This window comes from Melopsittacus undulatus, chromosome 2 (genome assembly GCF_012275295.1).
Source record: "Melopsittacus undulatus isolate bMelUnd1 chromosome 2, bMelUnd1.mat.Z, whole genome shotgun sequence".
NCBI lineage: Eukaryota > Metazoa > Chordata > Aves > Psittaciformes > Psittaculidae > Melopsittacus > Melopsittacus undulatus.
In genome coordinates, this window is record NC_047528.1 from 82,466,601 (window position 1) to 82,488,513 (window position 21,913).

Here is a 21,913-nt window from a genome sequence, read left to right on the forward strand (position 1 = left end):
TGATATATTATCAGTGCATGCATCATTCCTCATAAAGAAGACAATTAAGTGAAGCTCTCATTAACATTTACAAAGCCAAATCTCCTCATTAGAAGTGAGGAAGAAAAGGGTATGATAGAATTAAATTAAGATTACATCAAACCATAGCCAAATTTGAAGTCAGAGGGCTGTGAATTGAAAGTAGCATTATTATGTCATGATCATGTCATGCTCTACTATGGTACAAGCAGAATAGCAGTAATGGTTGCTTTTTTCTTAGGGTTCTCAAGGAACATCTTGGGGAACAGGAGGTTTCCATCTCACTGATTCTTGACTCTGTGGAAGAGGCAGACCTGGGGAATTACTCATGCTATGTCGAGAATGGAAATGGACGCCGGCATGCCAGTATTCTTCTACATAAAAGGGGTAAATATGCAGCTGTTCACCATGCAACGGTATAATATTGTGGTGGTCTGTTTATAGAGCTTCTTTCTGATGAAAGTTTGGCCTCAGGAGATATTAATAGACAACAGTTATTTTTCTCTAGGCATTTGTTTCAAAATAAAACAGAAAGGTGGTTGCTAATTATGGATGTCATTGGGATGAATACAGTCGCACATTTTAATTGTATTTATGAAAGATGCATTTAATAATTCATCAACTTTAAAACTAATAGAGGCTCAATAGAAAAAAAGAAGTAGTAACCCACAGGTGATAAAACTGTAATAATTTTCTGAAAGAAATAAAATATTAGAAAAGCCAGCAAAAAATACATTCTGCTTCTACCAGAAATGCCACCTAAACCCCATGCCAGGGCAGTTCTTGCATAGCCTGTCTATGGACATTTTCTTTCTAATACATTTGTTTAACACCAATGTTTCTAAAGTGAAGCATCATAACAGAAACTGCTAAGGACCTTCCTGTTTCTACTCACCACTTACATCCCATGATTCCAGCCTGCCTAATGGCCATTACCATCTCCCATGGAGATAATTATGGAGAGGTGGAGAATCTCTTGCAAAGCAAGATTCCCAGATCCACTTTGTTCACTTTACCTCCCAGAGGGTTCTCCACATGCTTGGGTTTGTCAGACCCTGTCCTCATGCACTATTCTGCTGGTTTATGAGAGCAATGAAAATTAGGAGCAGTGTCTGTACTTTACTGTCATTACTATGCTTGTTTTCTTATGCTGCATACCTCCAATTAATAGAACTAATTTGTAGCCATTTTTCTGAACTCTTGTCATTGCTTCCTAAGGGAAGCAGATGTAAATAATCAGGTGTTCTACTTACTCTGGTATATTTTCCTGAATTTACTGTTATGGGAAATTAACTTATTAAGTAATTGAACCTCAACAATTTATCAGCTAATAGTCATGTACTTCTAATTCAGAGAGGTTTGAACTCAGAAAAAGAGCTTAATCCAACACTGAAATCCAATGATTGTCTTTAATAATAAAATTAGTGCATAGAACACCAAAAATAAAGAATTTTTAAGGCTCAAATTACTTTGAAACCAACAGTTAACTGACATGTATTGAGCCACGTGCTGATTGTGAGTCCTTATTTTCCCTTCCATAGAAACAGTAACTCCAAGACTGACAGCACATAAGTCTTTTCTGTTCTATGCCTACCAACTTTTTAATCTAACAATATCCATGCATAAATTTTGCAAGGGTCTACTTTCCTTGCTTCCTTTCTGGGAGAAATCAGTATGTCAAACACACCACAGCATGTGGCTTCATGATGGCATGCTTAAGAGGAAGCAATCTCAATATTTAATTGCCCTTATAAATAGCAAAAAGCTAAAAATAGCAAAAAAATCCCCCCAATATTTTTTTCCTTCTTTAAGTAAGGCTGTATCTGAAATTTTGATTTGGAAACAAAGTCCGTTGTGCCCTCAGAAAACAAAAGGTACCTGGTTGAAGCCTTCTACTTACTTTCCATGTTGACAACTGTTTCAGTGAAATGATAAATTAACCATGACAGATAAAAATTTCAGCTAGTCTCTCAAGTCTCCTAGGAATAGGAGCTTTGCACTGCTTGCTTAGTCTCCTGTATATCACCATGACAACATTTTGTTTTAGGTTTCCCTGTTTAGATCAACATTTAGTTGCTGCTAGGAATGAGTTAGCTATTTATTAATTTCTGATTATTGGCTCACTTAGAACAATTGGGAATCTAAGTATTAGGTAAATTTGCTTCCTGAACACTGAGGCATTTGTCAAGGTATTAGTTTTGACTGGTTTTCTAGTTGGTGGTCTTTTTTTCCAGCAGTATAAGCCAACAAAAATGATGAATCTGGAATGTTCACTGGATACCTGAAAAAGAAATTATAATCCTTTTTGATCCCGGGAATAAACTTATTTAGGGCTAAATTACAGTGAAGATCCAGGTATAAAATTTAAGCCTTTCAAACATCCTTGAAACTGCTGCTACACCCTTGTCAATATATTCTCTTGTAAACTTAAACATCCAGAGGGAGTTTTGGATATGCCTGCAATTACATAGACCCTAAAAGGGCAAAAAAGTTCAGAGTAAAACACCAACAAAAATGTGGATGCATCTTCCTTACTCTTCCTGTTGGTCAGCACAGCAGGGCCGCACATTCACCTCACAAAAAACACAAGCAGGGTCCACCTGATGGTGGTCCCCACCACAGACCAGTTCCTGGCACATTCAGTCAGAGAGAGGGAGCTTCTGCTCTGTCCCCCACATTGCACTGGAACAGGAACCCAGAGCCTCCCAAGAGGAATTTGAGGAGGGGAGCAGAACACAGCTCCTCTGGGCTCCAGCACCACCTGTGCAGGAAAAGCAAACCTGGTTTGGTCATCCAGCACTGGGACAAACCTGAGGCCCTTGGTATCTCTGTCTAGCCCACATGCCAGCGCTCTGCATCTCAAGGAGCTGAGCCCCCATTTTCTTCTGAGCTTCTTCTACTTTCATACTGCCAATGGAGAAAACCTATGATCTGTGGTTTTGTGCAGCCAGCTAACCATTTTTAGACTCCTCACTTTCCTAAGACCCTGTGCAGAGGGAGAATTTAACTCAGAGCTAAAGGCAGTAGAGCATTTTAAGCATGACAATGCCAATGCTGTTTTCTTTTCTGGTCCAGTCATACAAAAATTGTCAAAAAATAATAATAAAAAAAAGAGGGATCAGAACCCTTCCTCCAGCTGTTGGCCAAATCTCTATTACCTTTACAATAATAATTTTCTCTTTTGTGTGAGAAATAAAACATACCTACTTGTTATAATCTGAGGATGATTTTGTTACTTCTTCGTGAGAGCTATCATTGATCATTTGTAGCAGCTACAAGTTAATCTTCAGCCATATAGAGCAATCTTCTAGAAATTAATTTTGAGAGTAGTATTGACAGCAGCTAAGCACAAATTTATTAACAACAGACCACATATTGCAGGTGATAAAAGGAGTGGATCACACGCTATGATCTGATTTTTTTCACGGGTTTTTAATTCAAAAAGACAAGGCTAGAGTTTATCAATATAGTAGATAGAAATGTAATGCATGAAGAGAAAGAATGCTCTTCCACAATGTTATGTATTGAAAAGTATGACCTTCATTCCAGAGCAAAGTCTTTACAGTCTTATTCAATTATTATCTAATTTTGTGATTATTTTTCTGAAAATTCTTATCTACATGTTTGCAGTTAAAACTCTAAAGCAAAAATAATCTCAAATTCTATCTTGATATTATTCTTTAATGTTTATGATATTATTTTAAAAGTTTAATAATACACTACCTCTATTTTTCATGAGAAAGTCTCAAGAACTAAGAACAGGTAACATACTTTATGCTTTTTTTGTTTTTCTAAGTGTCACCTGTACTTTCTTCCCATTTTCTCAGCATTGTCTAATTTTGTGTCCTGGGCCTCTTTTATGCTCTCGTTTGTTTTCCTCTTATATAGGTGTTCTCAGTGGGCATGTATGGGTTTTGTTGACTATAAGATAATGAGAGATGGTTAAAACAACTCTTTTTCTGTTGAAAAAAAAACAAAAAAGACCTTCACTGATATAAATTGTTTAGAGGAAGAGATCTAATCTGTTTGAAGTAGCCCATAAGAATGTATGTTTGGAAAAGAAACAAGTTAATATTTCTTACAGGAGATGCATCTTGAGAAAACCTATGAATAGGTAGGCCTTCCTTAAACTCATGACTTATTAGTGCATAAACATCAAATTAATATTTCCTGTACAGTTTAATACAATTTCCTATACAATTTCATAGCAAATTCTTAACAGTAATTCTGAATTTTCTTCATATAGTTATTATTAACAATACCAGAATTGCTGATGAGCACCTTACTGTCATATAATAGCGTAGATATGTTATACTACTTACATACTTGAATATGTTAAGGCTTTAATCTCATGAGCATTTTCAGTCACTAGGACAAAACTTCACACAATGGTAGTGATGAGTGACAATTCAGACTTAAAAGAGAAAAGAAACTAGTCCTTTTCTAACCTCTGCAGAGAAACCACATTTATCATAACTTCATTTGCCATAAACCTTCACAATGCTTTTGAAATTTCTGAATGGGAGATCATAGTTTAAGATGTGAATGCAATGCGTTTTATATTTCAACTTCTTCTGAACTGGTTCTAATTACCACAACATTCCAGCAAACCTCTGAGACTCAGTAGAAGCAAAACTGTTATAAAACTCTTACCCACTTGATCAGTTAAGACCTTACAGATACTTATCATCCAGTGTATAAAGCACTCGGGTTTTATTCTGCACAGCAGGAAAAACTTTTCTGAGTTCCTCGCCAAGTTTTAGAATCGGAATTGAAATTTGGTTTGATGGGAACTGATTTTTCAGTGGCCCCTGTGGCCACCGAAGAAGCCTTCAGATTGACACTGAGCTGGGCAGTGCAAAGGTTTAGTCATCAAAAAGGTTCATGACACAGGGTCAAAAAATTAATATCTCCTCCTTTCCTGTCCCAAACCTAACTGAAAGTGATTGTTCTTTTTACACTCACTCTCATCTAAAATCGGTAAATTAGTAAAATACTAAAGACAACTCCCTGAGCAAAACTCTTCATAAAACTATTTTCTTCATCTTTCACAAATCTGGAATAAAACATCTCCAGTAAAAAGATTACACAGATTATCAGATTACGTAGCATCTGCCTAAATCTGACTTTCCTCTGACAAATCTAATTTTCCTCTGATGCTGTCAAACAAGGTGGTTTGTTTAACAGTTTTATTTTAAAAACAGATTTTGTACCACTTTTATCATAGATCTTCTCTTTATATAATGTCTAAGTGCAATTCTAATCTTGATTGGCAAGGATGATAATATTTTAAAATAAAATGTCACAAATTGTTCCCATAACCATGCAGAGCTAAATTATTCATTAATGCTATCCTCAGAAAAATGTAAACAGTATGTTTTATGATCTTAAATCACTGGAACTTTAGCACCTCCCAGTGCTTCATACATTCATTTCTTTCAGAAGATCTAAAAGAAGTAGTTGTGTGGGCTGTCTGATTTCTGTAGTGCAATAAGCAAATAGAAGCTCTCCTAGTCAGCAAGGTTTTAAGTCATATACAATTCATTTATCTGGGGAAGCTAACCATGGATTAATGCAATTCTGCACCATGACACTTTTTTCCTTCAACCTAATGTATAAATTGCCTTAAAATTCAGTGTTCTGTATTTAAATGTTATAAACTTCATAACATTGCAGCATCGATGTGCTTTCAACCTTTTCCTCTTTTGAGCTAACATAGTGTTGAAGCTAGTCAGTGTAATTAGTCTCCTGCTGGGAACAGGTATCCTGCACTTTTCAGAAGAAATAGAAATGTCATCAGTAAGAATATACTTTTATTATAATAATTTACTATCTCTATTCTAATAATACTGGAAATCCAGCAGCACCAAGACTCAGGTATGCTGCCTGCCATACTAATGAACAGGTTAATGAGATCCCTGTCTTGCATTTGAACACACATGTACATATGCATATATATTCCCAAACATGAATGTCTTTTTCGTAGATGAATTGGGAATATATAGTAGGTATTGATCTAAAACGTAAAGTGACAACCAGTTCTCAGTAGTTGTAATGAATAAAATAAAATTGCTGCATAGAAAAACACATTAAAAACTGCAACTAAATTCAGTCACCTTAAAGTCAATTCTACAGACATCTGCAAGCTTGTATGGCCTATGCTGAAAGAAAGCATATACTTTGTGCTAAGCAATTATTTCATAGTCAAGCTAATGAACATCCTAAATCTATTTCTATTAATATAAGAAGTATTATTATCCTACAGTAACCATGCACAACAGAATCCACAAAGCCATCTAGTTGCCTTAAACACAAACAGATTTTTTTTTTGGCTTGTTGAAACAAACAAAAAATCCTATATAATGCAATATTTGTCTGAAATAAGACTCAGATAAGTAACTATGTGTTAGCCAGCCTCCTTCCTTTAGGAAAAACACACCCATTTATAACCAAAGCTGCATGTTATTACACATCAGTCTTGCTCTGTTTGTTTGGATCTGCTTTCTTTACCTTCTCTCAGGTGTCATCACAGGAGCTTTAGTATTCTTCAGCTACTCCCTAACATATCCCCCCTTTATATTCATTATCTTAATGTTTCATTTAATAATTTCAGTTCATGAAATCATACCTAGCTTTGTGAGTTAAATTATCCAAGACAGGCAGAGAATGGAAACGAGTTTAGGCCACAAAGATGCAAAGATTTATGTATGCATTAACCTGAATCTCTGTGAATAGTCCTGTTGACTTTCGAGGGATTACTTATAGTCCATAAAGTTAAGCAATCTGCGTAAGCGATTGAAAAATTGAAACCTTAGATAGACTGTAATTGGATTTCAGAAAAGGCTTAGAAATTGAATACACAACTATAAATCATATCCTTGAAGAGTTATAAATCACAAAAAAAGAATGTTTGAAATATAATTAGCTTTCTTTGTAGCTCAGCTGTATGTGGACTAATGAATAAAATAAGATTAACTAAATTATCAATGATCATTACATGTGAAGTCCCTGAAGCATGTTGTATACATCAAAAGACACAAATCTTTGAAAGCAACCTTTTATTTAGTTTCTTGTTACAACTTCAGCTACGATAAGTGAATTACCTTCATGACACAGTGAAAGGAAGTTTATCAAATATTAAAGCCAGGTGAAAATCAATATTATAATCCAAAAATATGCTTAATAATTAGGATAGAATCAGTATAAACCAAGTAGATTTGTTACCAGAAATATCATGCTGGGTATTTGGAGAAAACACATACTTTGCTTTAATTAACTATCTCTTTCAATGGGTTGGTTTGCCAAAGCCTCCTGATAAGGAAAAAAAATTGTACCTATTGATCAAAATGCTTGTAACAAATCTTGTTTTAAATCTGAATTTTATTCAGAAACTAATCTACTGCTGCTGCAGTAATCAATGCGTTTTCCCTTGGAGTAGAACTGTTCCTGTGCTACTGGAGGAGTATTGTTAATTGCCTGTAACTAAATGATTGCTGTGCTTCTGGATGTAACTCCCTGGCACTCACTCATTTGTTGTGTTTAACAGAATGCCTGTCCCCCTAAGGGTTAGCTGAGTAATTTTCCTCTACTATTTTCTACATTCAGTCTCAGCTCCTTAAGGAGGGCCAGGTCTGTAATTTGAGCAATGTAACACAGAGGCTAAATAGATTTTAAAAGGTTTGCACTTTTTGTCTCTCCCTTCTGATGTGGAATTGTGCTAAAATTGAATCTTTTTAGCATGTAGCCACTACAGGAAACTTGAATTTCAGCAAGAAAAAAAAAAATCACACTTCAAAGAGAGTGTAATGCCTGCTGGAGCATCCCTGCTCAAATCAGAATTTGCAGCAGCAGAAAAAAATGTTACTGTGAACGTAACCTTACACTCTAACCTTTCTGTTACACTTTAACTGAGCTTTAACAGTCACTACATCATTGTTGACATTGCTAGCATACACATCACCAATACCTGTGATGTCTCCTATGAAGGACTCAGAAGCACCCTCCCCAATTCACACTGAGAAAACTAAGGCACAGAAAAGTGCAATGGCTTCCATCACCCAGGAGGCCAACACCAGATGCAGGACCAAGCCTTTTGCTCCTCACACCTTCTTCAGTTCAGTGCAACGCAAGTTAATATTGCTCATAAACTCCCTACAGTTCAGCCAGCGTTCCCTTAGGGCAGGGTTTAGGCTTTATCATCCTCCAGAAATACTAAGGCAAGGCCTGAAAGCAATCAACTCTGCGTGGCACTCTGCCCAGGCCAATCTGTCCCTCCTCCCACAGATGCAGTTGTCTTCCTCTCAGCACTCTGGGGATAAGTTTATGCATTTGCAGGTCTGGGTGTGAGGATGCTGGGTTAATCACAGCTCCTGTCTGCCTCTGAACCCTGACAAATAACACCAAAGGCAAAGTGCAAATGTGCTGATAGACATTGTCCAGAACAGAGGAAAATACAGCTTTGCTATACTAGATGGGTAGATCATGAAACTCATTTTGCAAACAAATCTGTTTAGAAAAAAAAAAACACAGAATCACAGAATTCCGAGGGTTGGAAGGGACCTCGAAAGATCATCTAGTTCAACCCTCCTGCAAGAGCAGGGTAACCTAGAGTACATCACACAGGAACTTGTCCAGACAGGCCTTGAATATCTCCAACGTAGGAGACTCCACAATCTCACTGGGCAACCTGTTCCAGTGCTCTGTCACTCTCACAGTAAAGAAGTTCTTCCTGATGTTAACGTGGAACCTCCTATGCTCCAGTTCACACCCACTGCCCCTTGTCCTATCACTGGATATCACTGAAAAAAGCCTAGCTCCATCATCCTGACTCCCACCCTTTACATATTTGTAAACACTGATGAGGTCACCTCTCAGTCTCCTCTTCTCCAAGCTAAAGAGACCCAGCTCCCTCAGCCTCTCCTCATAAGGGAGGTGTTCCACCCCCTTCATCATCTTTGTGGCTCTGCGCTGCACTCTTTCAAGCAATTCCCTGTCCTTCTTGAACTGGGGGGCCCAGAACTGGACGCAATATTCCAGATGCGGCCTCACCAAGGCAGAGTAGAGGGGGAGGAGAACCTCTCTTGCCCTACTAACCGCACCCTTTCTAATGCACCCTAGGATGCCATTTGCCTTCTTGGCCACAAGGGCACATTGCTGGTTCATGGTCATCCTCCTATCCACCAGGACCCCCAGGTCCCTTTCCCCTTCACTCCTTTCCAGCAGGTCAACCCCCAACCTGTACTGGTACATGGGGTTGTTCTTCCCCAGATGCAAGACTCTACACTTGCCCTTGTTGAATTTCATCAAGTTTCTCCCTGCCCAACTCTCCAGACTGTCCAGGTCTCGCTGAATGGCAACACAGCCTTCTGGTGTGTCAGCCACTCCTCCCAATTTAGTGTCACCAGCGAACTTGCTGAGGGTACACTCAGTTCCCTCATCCAGGTCGTTGATGAAAATATTAAACAGCACTGGTCCCAGCACTGACCCCTGAGGGACTCCACTAGTCACAGACCTCCAGCTACATTCTGCCCCATTGACCACAACTCTCTGCCTTCTTCCTTTCAACCAGTTCTTGATCCACGTCACTACCTGATCGTCAAGCCCACACTTCCTTAGCTTATCTATGAGAATGCTGTGGGAGACAGTATCAAATGCCTTACTGAAATCAAGAAAAACCACATCTACCGCTCTACCATCATCCCTCCACGTAGTCACTTCCTCATAGAAGGCTATAAGGTTGGTCAAACATGACTTCCCCTTCATAAAACCATGTTGGCTGTTTTTATTGACTCCCTCATCCTTGATATGTCTAGAGATGGAGTCAAGAATAAGTTGTTCCATCACCTTTCCAGGGATGGAGGTAAGGCTGACCGGTCTATAATTACCCGGGTCCTCCTTCTTGCCTTTCTTATAGACTGGTGTGACATTTGCCATCTTCCAATCCTCAGGCACCTCTCCCGTTTCCCACGATTTACCAAAGATTATGGAGAGTGGCCTAGCAATGACCTCCGCCAGCTCCCTCAGCATCTGTGGGTGCATTCCATCTGGACCCATCGATTTATAGATGTCCAGATTGCATAGCTGATCCCTAACCCAGTCCTCATCTACCAAAGCAAACTCCTTTGTCCTGACTCCTTCTGGGGCTACAGGAATCTGGGGCGCCCGGGGAGAGTCTGCAGGAGTAAAGACAGAGGCAAAGAAAGCATTCAGCACTTCTGCCTTCTTTGTATCCTCTGTCTCCAGGGCACCCACCTCGTTCAACAGTGGGCCTATATTGCCTCTTGTGTTAGTTTTATTTGCTATGTATTTGAAGAAGCCCTTTCTATTGTCCTTAATCCGACTTGCAAGATTAAGTTCTAAGGAGGCCTTAGCTGTCCTAATTGCCTCCCTACATCCTCTAACAACTGTCCTATATTCCTCCCAAGTGGCCATCCCCTCTTTCCATAATCCATAGATTCTCTTTTTCCACTTGAGTTTGCCCAGCAGCAACTTGTTTAACCATGCTGGTCTCCTGGGTCCCTTACTTGATTTCCTACTCATGGGGATGCTCTGATCCTGAGCTTGGAAGAAGTGGTCCTTGAATGCTGACCAACTATCATGAGCCCCTTTACCGCCTAGTACCCTTTCCCATGGGACTTCCCTTAGCAGCTGATTGAACAGGCCAAAGTTGTCCCTTCGGAAATCCAGAACTGCGGCCTTGCTAGGTATTCTATTCCTCCCACACAGGATCCTAAACTCCACCATCTCATGGTCACTGCAGCCAAGGCTGCCATTGACCATCACCACTTCAACCAAACCCTCCTTGTTGGTGAGTAACACCATCTCTTTTTGATTGTAAGTGATCATGATGGCTGAGAAGCAGGTGATTTTGAGTACAGAGTGACTTAGAGAACTTTGTTGTTGGCTTTGGTTGCCTAAATTAGGATATTTTCTTGTTTGTTCTGATAGACTTTACTGCAGGAAAAATATATGCATAATATTGAATTATTTTATGTGGAAAAAGATAACTAAGAGGGACTCTTTGATGGCAAAAATGATGCAGTGCATTAGCCTAATTTCATGTACAGTGACAGAGAACAGTCGAATACCTGCAGTTATTTTTGTCATATAATCTCAAAATTATTAATTTAGGAAAATTTTTTGTGTTCCAGTTTTAAAGTTTTTCCTTGCCTTTAACGAGTCATAACAGTAGGCACATAAATAGAGTATTTTGTGCCTAGTAACTTGAAATACTAAAGCCTTTCTTCTAGTTACCATTGAACAGCTACATCTCCTGTAGTACAAAATTATAAACAAGGTATACTAGGCAGTTCAGAGTAATTTCCCTTTCCATTTGTATTAGAAAGTCCTGCATTACTTGCCTATACAAACAGGTTTTTGTAGGGTGTTTTTAATAACATTCCCTTCTCAGGACCAGAGAAGTATTGAAAGTCTGAAATAGGCATGTCGGCCTGAAAAATAACACAACGGAGTTTTCAGTACAGTTTTGGAGGGAATGACATGGAATATAAATGTATTTTTATTTTTTTTGTATTTTTGGTGTCTTCCAGAGAGCAATAAAATCTTCTTACATTTACCTCAAAATAACACAAAAGTTTGTGATTCTCAGTAGATATAGTAAAAATAAATGGAGTTATTATCTTTTCCTCTAACCTTTTATTTCTCTAATTGAATTGTATTGTGTTAGAGTATCATATCTGCATAACCGCACACACATAAAAGGTTATTTTAGGTTACCCTGCTTCACTTGGACAGAAGCTGCCCACTGGTAGAAGATACTGTTAAAATAACATGGAACTGAGCTTTCTCCACCACACATTTTTATGAAGCAAATTGCATATCTTAGATTTCCAAGATTAATTTTCTTGGCATTTCTCAAAACTGAGTGATATTGGAAAAGTATTGGTTGATGGTCTGCTCCTCTCCTTCCACCCTCCTTTTTTTAACATTGCAGTTTTCAGTCAATAAGCAAATTAAAAGTAACAACAAAATGGATGCCACATAGCTGTGTAGGCTTCCTGGAACATGCAACAGTTAAGGCTGGGAGAGGTGAAAGTCCATGATAGCACATTACCTATGCAATGATAAGTGGACCCACTAAGAATATTGCTGGTGGTAGCTGGTTTTGGCCATATTTGACCAGAAGGAATGGAGCTACACAACAACATCATGTGAGACTCCAGTGGCAGAGTGCAGCAAAGACATCAGGGGGTCACAGTATGAATGGGAATGCCAGAAGGACAAATTGTGATGGTTTGCTGTGACTGCGTATAAAGTAACACCAACTGAGGGAAAGGGAAAATAAAGATGAACTGCAGAATGCTGGGAAACTGTTATAGATATTGAAACATAACTGAGATGTGAGGATGTGGGGTTATTTGGATGATTTGCCTTCACATCTTTCAATTTGATTTTTTTAAATTTATTTTTATTTAAAAAAATAATCAAATCCTTAGTGTAATCTTATCCAGAACACTGAAACTCATTTTTGTGTGAAAAAAGAGAAGCTGTATTTGCATTATAGTCCTCACCAAAACAAGCCATTAATCTCTTCTTTCATTGTAAGTAGAATATTGACATTACCTGTGCAAAGCAAACCATGATCTATCTACAGAGAGAATGGAGTTACCAAATATCTTGTATATATTCTCACACTTGTATATATACACAATCCCAGCAACTGTTATTTTTTAAATGAGCAGTTCAAATGGCTTACCAGAGGAAAAAATAGTTTATTCAAGGAAAAAAAAAAACCCAACCTTATAATTATGTAATTCTTCAAGGGCATAATAACACAATAAATACATGATTACCCCATAATTCATTATTTTATTTAAATGTTTAATATAAATGTGAGATCTACTGCTAATATTTCTCTGTTTTGGAATGTCATGGTTATTGCATTTTGTAATTCTTTGCAGAGCTGATGTACACAGTTGAGCTTGCTGGTGGGCTTGGTGCTATTCTGCTGCTGCTTGTTTGTTTAGTGACTATCTACAAGTGTTACAAGATAGAGATTATGCTCTTCTACAGGAATCATTTTGGAGCTGAAGAACTAGATGGAGGTAAGGCAGCTTCTTAGTATGTTTCCTGCTTTCTAAGTATGCTTTTTTAGTTCTCTCCACCAAGGCCCAAATTTCATTTCAGTTCAAGATGTGTTAACAACTGCAGCTTTTATTTCTCACTGCATTAGGCACTGACTTGAATATGCATTCCTCATACAGCACATTAGCAGCAATGATTGCTGAGCTGATGTACTTGCTGTCCTCTGGAGCTCCAGTAGACACCAAAGTCTTTCAGATTTTTATTCCTTACACTGAATGTAAATTACCAACATTGATGCATTAAAGATTTTCCCTTTTTGTCAGTACTGCAAGCTAGCTTCATTTCTCCAGAAGCTAGGGAGTCTTCCCTAATTGTATTCACCAAACAGGTAGAGGTTGAAGTGAATCTCAATTTACTACTTGTTTAAATTGATCAGTTTCAATAAACTGTACCAAGTGTTTGGGAATCTACCCAGCAGTTAATTTTGTTGAGTTCATTTACTTAATCGCTGAAAGAGCTGTTAATGGTCATTAAAGTTGTTCTGTGTTTCAGGGACACCCAGCCTAAACAAAAGTAATCCACAATGTATGTACCAGGTTGTGCCAAAGGTATACACCTATTTTCTTCTCTTTTTAAGCACTCAAGAGAAAGGTGATCTTCGCCTCCAGCCTTACTAATCAAAACTGCTGTCAAACAGTGAACTGTATTGAGCTGCAGGCTCTGATTAATTAGGTTTTGTTTCTTGGGTCAGAGTTCCTGATGTTTTATGCTACCACTACATCTTTGGTGACAGGACCTTCTTTTTTACTGAAATACTAATAAAAGTTATTTTACAGTTCAAGGCAATAATCTGTGGGGAAAAGCCACTGTAACATATCAAAATAAATTAAAATAAGCAGGCACTTGCAAAATCTGTCACTGATAAGGGAAAAGAGCAGCAGCAGGATTAGAGATCCTTATATAAGGGAAAGACTTCCATAATAAGATCACTAGGGAATGACCCATTTCTGCCTCCCATCTAAAAATGCACAGGCATTCAAAATAGAAAATGCTCAAAACAACAAGCTGAACAGCATTAGAACATTTTGTATCCTTCTACTAGATTTACAAAAAGGATGCATTAATATAGCATCTCAGTGGAGGAAAAAAATCAGGTTATTCTACTTGTTTTACAGAGGAGGAAACTGAGGCCCAGAAGGCTTGTGACTCATGGAGGATTTTGGCAAACACCTTTTTTTCTCAGGAGCTGAGATCCTCTCTTTTCTACAAGCAGCCCCCAGCTTACTTGCATGAATTGTGTGAATTTTATAATGGTCATATAATACGATGCAGAAATAGCTTAATTAAATAGTTTAAATAAATGCAATTGAATGTTTTCTCTCTCAGTATCAGGAATTCTTACCTTCACTACTGTAATTTATTGTCATCTTAAATCATTCCAATTCCTTTGCAATATTGCTTTGCCAGGTGTTACACACTTGCTTCTCTCTCTTTTCCCATCTCAGACATTGATCCCCTGGGAACATCAACACTTTAATCACACATTTTAAACAACAAAAAAGTGACCTCTAGAGGATACTGTTCTGGGATTTAGAAGGAGAAAAACCAATATCCATTCAGTTTATCCTTCTGAAAAAAGGTCATTGTTAAAAAAGTTAAAGCATAGATTCTCCTTTGATAATCAATGCAAAGACTGATAGCTTTGGTGCTTAATCACAATAATATAGCAAAAAAAATACTACTTTCAGATTCTTAATGCTTCTACTTGTATTCAGTGTGCTACCAATGTGGTTATAACCCATTGTGCAAATAAAGTTACTGCAGCTGGACTTTTTTTACTCTGTATCTTCCACTTGCACTCTTGAAAAAGCAAGAAGACAGAGAAAATGCCCCACAGAAGATCAAGCCACAGTTTCTACAGACATAAATTGCAGACATACAGTGACATCCTTTCCTTTGGCTTAGTTTATTGCTGACAGATACAAAATGCTGAACTCTAGTATCTTCTTCTAACTGCATCTCCTGCAGTACAACAGCAGAGTGACCACGTTATTCATAATTTTCACCATGTTCTGTTATATGGGAGAACATGTAGAGAAGCAAACATCAAAATATCACAGGCTCTTTTTTTGTGTGTGCACTATATTGTACTTAGAGAGGATTTGAAACACTCTAAAAGTGAGGTCCAATTAAAATTCTCAGTTGAAAATATCTTTTAAAATGTAATGCTTCATTTCTTCCCTGATCAGAGAGTAAGTCCTTCAGGATGTCAAATCTCATCACAGTTCCTCTTTCCTTTCCAAGCCTTAGATACATCAGTTTTTCTCAGGTTAACATACATATTTCTGTGGGAGGCATGGGTAAATTGAGAGAAAAAATTGAAAACGAAGTATTTAACTGTTATAGCTAACATAATTTATTACTTTCTGTAAGGATATTGTAGATTAAGCAATGATCACCCTTGCTTATTCCTCATAGCTTGCAGCTTTGAATTCCCCATCTTCTTTCTCATATCAGGGACTAGACTCTGCTTTTTTCTCACTCCTGCAGACACATTAGCTCAGTTTTGCCTTTATTGTCTCCTGGGAATGGGCATTCCAGCCCCCTTTTTTCTGTTCATGGCAAATTCCCTGCCTTTCCTGCTAAATTAGAATATGATCAAATCATAGAATAGTTAGGATTGGAAAGGACCTGAAGATCATCTAGTTCCAACCCCCCTGCCATGGGCAGGGACACCTCACACTAAACTGTATCACCCAAGGCTTCATCCAACCTGGCCTTGAACACTGCCAGAGATGGAGCATTCACAATCTCCCTGGGCAACCTATTGCTTTTCCTCCCACTCTGTGCCCATGCTTTTCAGCCTCCTGGGAGCTGACTCCATACTGGGGGACTGTGTGACAGACACCCTGTCATGTCCTTCACTGTGGAGGAGCAGAAAATTATGTGCTGGTGTTTAATCAGGGGACCTCACTGTGAATGTCTGATGGATTCCCTGGGAGCTGGAGCACAGGGGCAAGAGGAACACTCCAATCCTTGGCAAAGCTGTAGCTTTCCCACCTGCAGGTGTTTGCCATGGCCTTGCATCTCAGCAATGTAACTCATACCTACCAGTTTGGTAGGATGAAATTCCCAAATCTGTTTAAGTGGAGAATCTTAGTTCAAAATCTCTCCATAGACACAGTGAAGATGATACCTTAAAGTGGTATGCAACCAAAGAAATAGCCAGTAGTATTCTGAAAAACAATAAAATTTTCAGAGTTAGATACTTAAATGGGAACTTCTGGTGATTGCTATACATCAGGCAACCTTTTTAGTTTTTCAGGTCTAAACTTAAACATTATTTTAAAACACCTTGTCCATAAAGTGCACCGTAACGACTAACACACTATTAGTGAAAACTACTTTTAGAATTGATATTTTCTTCTATTTTGCTGTACACTCAGTTCCAGGACAAGGATTTTATGTGCCGTTCATCCTTTGAGGAGTGTTTTAGCCTTTAGTTTTAGTGTCTTATTTTATGTATTTTTATTTTCCAAGGATCTTCTTTTGCTGCTTTTTCCAGTTTTTACATGACTTCATGAACAAGTAAACGTACTTTAGCTAACAGAGAAGAGTAAAAATGCAAGTAAACATTTACAAGCAACTGCGATCAACACATGCTCTGACTTCTTTCTACCTTGCACTCTGTGATATTACCACTGTACAGAAACCTACTCATTACCTACATACAAACTGACTTCCAGGCCACCTAAAATCTATGGATTTTTTTCCCAGGATTTTACCTGAAGACTGCTGCTGCTTTATTAAATTGTGCAAGGATCAGACCCCAGACATGACAGCCACAGCAGATGCAGTGAGGGTGAAGAAGGGAGTCAAACCACTTCTCTAAGCAGTAACATTTATGACACTGTTATGGTAGACAGGAAGCTGAAAGTCACCAAAACAGCTTTTTTCAACGTCTTTTTTTTTTTTTTCTGTTTCAAAATCTGTGATTTTCCAGTGGATGTGCAGATATCTGTATGCCAGATGTAAGTTATACTAAGGGATAAATCCGCAAACCTACAGATGACAGGCTGAAAACCTCTGGACATGGTCAGATAGGCAAGATTACTCAAAATTATGAACTTACATATGTGTTTAAATTCCCAAGTCCAGTTTCAGAGGAAAGAGCATATGATACAGCTGACAGTAGGAAGAGTCTGCAGGCACCAGCCACTACCATTATGTGAGTATATTAGTAACCATTTAAATGGGTGGAAGTGTTTGTATGAAGGAATTAGTAAGCAAGAGGTGGTCACTATGATAACAAAAACAAAACCAAAAAAAACATTAAGAGGCTGGCTTTAAAATTCATAAGAATAAAAAAGTAGCAAAGTCTGAACAAGTATGCTGTAAATAGTTTTCTAATTAAATTTACATTAATACCCTTTCTAACAACTAGGCTGACAAGAAGCCTAGCTTAAGGCTTAAGAACAAAAGAAGGGAGAGCTTTGCTTAGCAGCTGAAATGATGACCTTCACAATGACCCTTGGTGCCTTTAGGTCCCATCAGCTGTTTCTACAGTGTTGGGCCAGAGCTCTACATGGCGTCCTCAATCTTATTCTCAGCTTTCCTTGCCAAGGAAACCTTCGTGAATTGAAGGAACACAGCCTCTGTGTAGCTGGGGTGCTACCACAAAACACACCTGGGAGACAGGGCTGTGTAGTTCCTCTGGGTTTCACTTTCAGTCCTGCAGGTTCCTGCTGCTATCATGATTAACATTAAGGACATTTTGTTTGGATTTGGTACATAGTGGCTGTTTCTTGCCTGGGCTAGTTGCACTTTCTTGAGATGAATTTCTACTGCTTGCTGAGAAGAAAAATCAATGCCCAGATTAGGAGACTGATGAAACAGTTTCTGCCTTGAAGTCTCTGTTGCACCTGTGAGTCCTTAGGTAATAATATTTTTGCCCTTATTATTTATCTGCAAATACTAGCATGGTTCATGAAGAGACCTATGGGTTTGTACAGTCTTATTAACTGTACAAGACAAGAACAGGTAGGATATACTTGTTAGTGGTTTTCTGGGTTTCATCCCAGTAAACCTCTTATAAAGCAAGGAAAGGCAGTGTTTTGAGATTCTTAATGCTTCAGTGTTACTTAGTTGCTAACTTGCAAATGTAACTTTAACCAATGGTTTAGACATCACCAAAGCACTTGTGTTAATGATTATCCTATGCAGGCATAGCTAAACCGAAATTACTGCTCACGTTACTGACTCTGCAATTACAGAATCTTCCCTGGGGACCCATAGAGAAAGTTTTTAATAACAGCTTCACCACGGTCTATGTAGTTTTATTGGCTATTGGCGAATTGTGGCAATAAGAAATCCTACTCCATGAATATCAATTTGAAATTCTATTAAAATCACCTTTAGAAAAATGCAGCCTTCATCTTTCTAAATATTACTGGTTACAAAAAGGGTGTTTCCTCTTATTTAATTAAAGTTTTATTGTTGAAGAGCTGCTTCTCTTAACTCTTCTTTTTATGCTATTTATTTACATCTGAAATACAATTTAAACCATAAAATCTCAATTTATGTCTCAAGTGAATATGGGTTTTTCTAGAGTCTGTCCATGAAACTTACTGATTCAAATAAAAATGTATGTATTTTTCTCTTGTCCTATTTTATAGCACCTAAAGTACATGTGTAGCATATATACGCATATATATATAAAAAACCCCAAACCCCCAAAAAAACCACAAGAACATCTTTAGATTTCAGACTGAAAGACAATTATAAGTTACAAAGTCCAGAAGTAAAGTAGGAAAAAAAATAAAAGACTACCATATATAAATCAGTGAAAACTGAGGTATTTCCTGTTACTTAACCAGAAGCTCTGTCAAATGGTTCTAAATTTGAATATTTTTTTATTGACGTCCAAAGCACCTGTATATTTCCAAGGTAGGTGAAATGAACACAGCATATTGGCATCTGACTTCAAAAATCTTGGTTTGAAAGTCTGTTCCAAGCCATTTGTCCCTTGAGGTTGTTTTTGGGTTTTTGTGTGTATATACATATATATACACATTTTTATAATTATATACTTAACTTTTCACTGGTTTTGCCGAGATCAAGGCTGTCTCAGCTCCAGTTTTCAAAATATTTAACCCAGTGCTAAGATACAGGCACTGTCACTGGTATCAAGAGAACTAAGGAATGCACATAAAATTGAGCATGTATTTTATACAGGTAATTAGTTGCTTTACTGAGTTAAGACCATAGTAAGATCATCAATTCTGGATGTTTCTTCCATTTTCCAGAGTTTACATGACACTTTGCATCAGAACCACTTCCTAGTTTCTCCTTTTTTAAATAGTAGCTAGTTTCTTCTAGTCTTTCATAGATAACTACCTAACAGAAACATAGTGTAACAGTTAATATTCAGTCCTTCAATAACTATTAACAATACATTTTTTCTTAGTTTGGTGTTTGACCTGCAAATAATTCATAGCAACTGAGAGAATTATTTCTATCACTTTTTTTAACTTTTAGTAAGGTTTTTAGCAGTCTGAAACTCTGTCATGGTTTAAGCCCAGCCTGTCACTCAGAAACCATGCAGCTGTTTGTTCCTCCTCCCACTTCCTCCCCTTGCTTCTGGAAGGTTGGGGAGGAGAATCGAAAGCATGTAGCCCCCATGGGTTGAGATAAGAACAGTCCAGTAACTCAATCTACTACAGCTGCCACCCATAATAATAATAAGGAAAATAGCAAGGAAAGAGAATACAACTGCTCACCACCCTCTGACCGATACCTAGCCCAACTGAGCAGTGATCCAGCCCTTCTGGGTAACTGTCCCCAGTTTATATACTGATCATGATATGCTGTGGTATGAAATACCTCTTTGGTTAGTTTGGGTCAGGTGTCCTGTCTCTGCTCCTTCTTGGCTTCCCCTCCTCCCTGGCAGAGCATGAGACTCAGAAAGTTCCTTGGTCAGACTAAACATTACTAAGCAGAAACTAAAAACATTGGAGTTATCAGCGCTGTTCCCAGGCTGAAAGTCAAAACCACAGCACTGCACCAGCTACTAAGAAGGAGAAAAATTACTGCTACTGCTGAACCCAGGACAAACCCTTATAAAGACTTCTCGTTTTTCTTGTCTGTCAATAGCAGCTAAGAAGATTAATGATTTATCTGTCTCTTATATTAAATGTAAAATGTCTTCAGTAGTAGTAATAAATTTAAACTTCCACATTAATGAGAATGACTGCGAATGTTTGAGATACACTTTTCATTTAGTTAAGAATACAAAATTAGACTAAATAGAAGAGGAAAAATCAACTTTAATAATAGGTTATTAATTTTAAATAAATAATATTTTATCTATCTGTCAATGACAAATTTTAGCTGTAATTATAGAAAACCACGGCAAATATAGATTATGGACAATATTTGGTTTACACTTGAAAAGATCTCACTGTATTGTTGTTGGGGTTTTTTTTCTTTGCTAAATTTTTATCTGCTGGGTCTCGCTCCTTATTTTCAAGAAATGTCAAAAACAGTATTGATATTTTTGATTTTCATAAATGTTCTTATAAAATCAAATTTCAGATTGGTAGTTCTTTATTCAGTATGATTTAATGTGAAGAGAAAAAAAGGAGAAACAAGAAATACATGTTGATTGTTTTAATTTCTTTATAAATGTGCTAGTAAGGACAAAGCACCTTTATTTTTCCTAGTCTATGGTGTACTGAGAATACTCTAGATCCTCTTTAGAACTGATTACATTCTTTTAATCTCTTCTCCAGTGTTGCATTTACAAAACCTCCCACCAATCCACCATTACCCACTCTTCACATGGATGTGAATTGTCATTAGAAATGTGATACTTAAGTGCTTTGCCTTAGAAATAGCTATTATTGGCAGTTCTTAAGTTTTATTAATATTAAAAGGGCTTGACATAAAAGAAAATGTTAAGGTGAGCTTCATAAGCAACAGTAAATAGAGTGAGGAAAAGTATAAGCACTTTGGAAGAATTGGGATTTGCCCATTTAACTCACCTAAGTATTCAAATCACGTTTTTCATTACTTTAAGAATGATGAACGCTATTGCAATGTGTGCACTAAATGTGGCTCCACAAATAATAAAACAAATACAGATTATGAAATGATATAATTTTGAAGCCACTACAGCCTCTGGGAGATACTGAAAGCCCAGTACTTTGCAACTTTTCCTGAACACAGCGTGCTTTTTTAAAGAGGAAAGCCTCCACTGGCTCAACTCCAGCTCCCTGCAGCACTGGGAGGATCTGGCCTGTCACTTCTTAGAACCCCACTTGAAATTCTGAAACTTTGAGTTAAATCAGCACATTGCTCCTAGACTCCAGTAATGAGTGTCTGAATCTTTACTAGGCTGGCATGTGCTCTGGCAAAGGAAGTGAATCAGCTGTCCAGTTCCCTATTGATCTAGAAATGGAAGATCTGCCTAAGCCAGACCTGTTGCCAGCTTACACCTAGCTGCAGAGCAGCCTGTATGTGGTCACTGAACATTTCTGAAGGCACTTCTAATTACTCTGGAGGATTTCAGAATGCACAGAAGCATGGATTCACTCTGGTGTCTAGGCCTTACAGCTTCATTAAAATAAGATTCACTATGAAATATGACTTTGTAGGATTTCTCTTTGCTTTGATCTATTAATCTGTATGGTGCTAAAACATTCATGCCAGCTGAAATTCAGTTTTTCATCAGTTTAACATAGTTGATTCTATGAAGATTTTTTTTAATATTTTTATTTTTTCATTCACATATATATGATTCTTCTGTCCCCCATTAGCAAAAATATTTGCAATGTTTAAGGTTTAATAAATT

General features: G+C 37.7%; 1 protein-coding gene across 1 annotated transcript in view; it reads left to right on the plus strand.

Moving 5' to 3' along the window:
- Positions 1 to 21,913, plus strand: part of IL1RAPL1 (interleukin 1 receptor accessory protein like 1) — a 346,993-nt gene that overhangs the window by 318,302 nt on the left and 6,778 nt on the right. The window contains exons 7-8 of the mRNA XM_034074647.1: positions 260 to 405; positions 12,939 to 13,082. Of these exons, the coding sequence (XP_033930538.1) occupies positions 260 to 405; positions 12,939 to 13,082 (290 nt within the window). The remainder of the gene's footprint in view (positions 1 to 259; positions 406 to 12,938; positions 13,083 to 21,913) is intronic.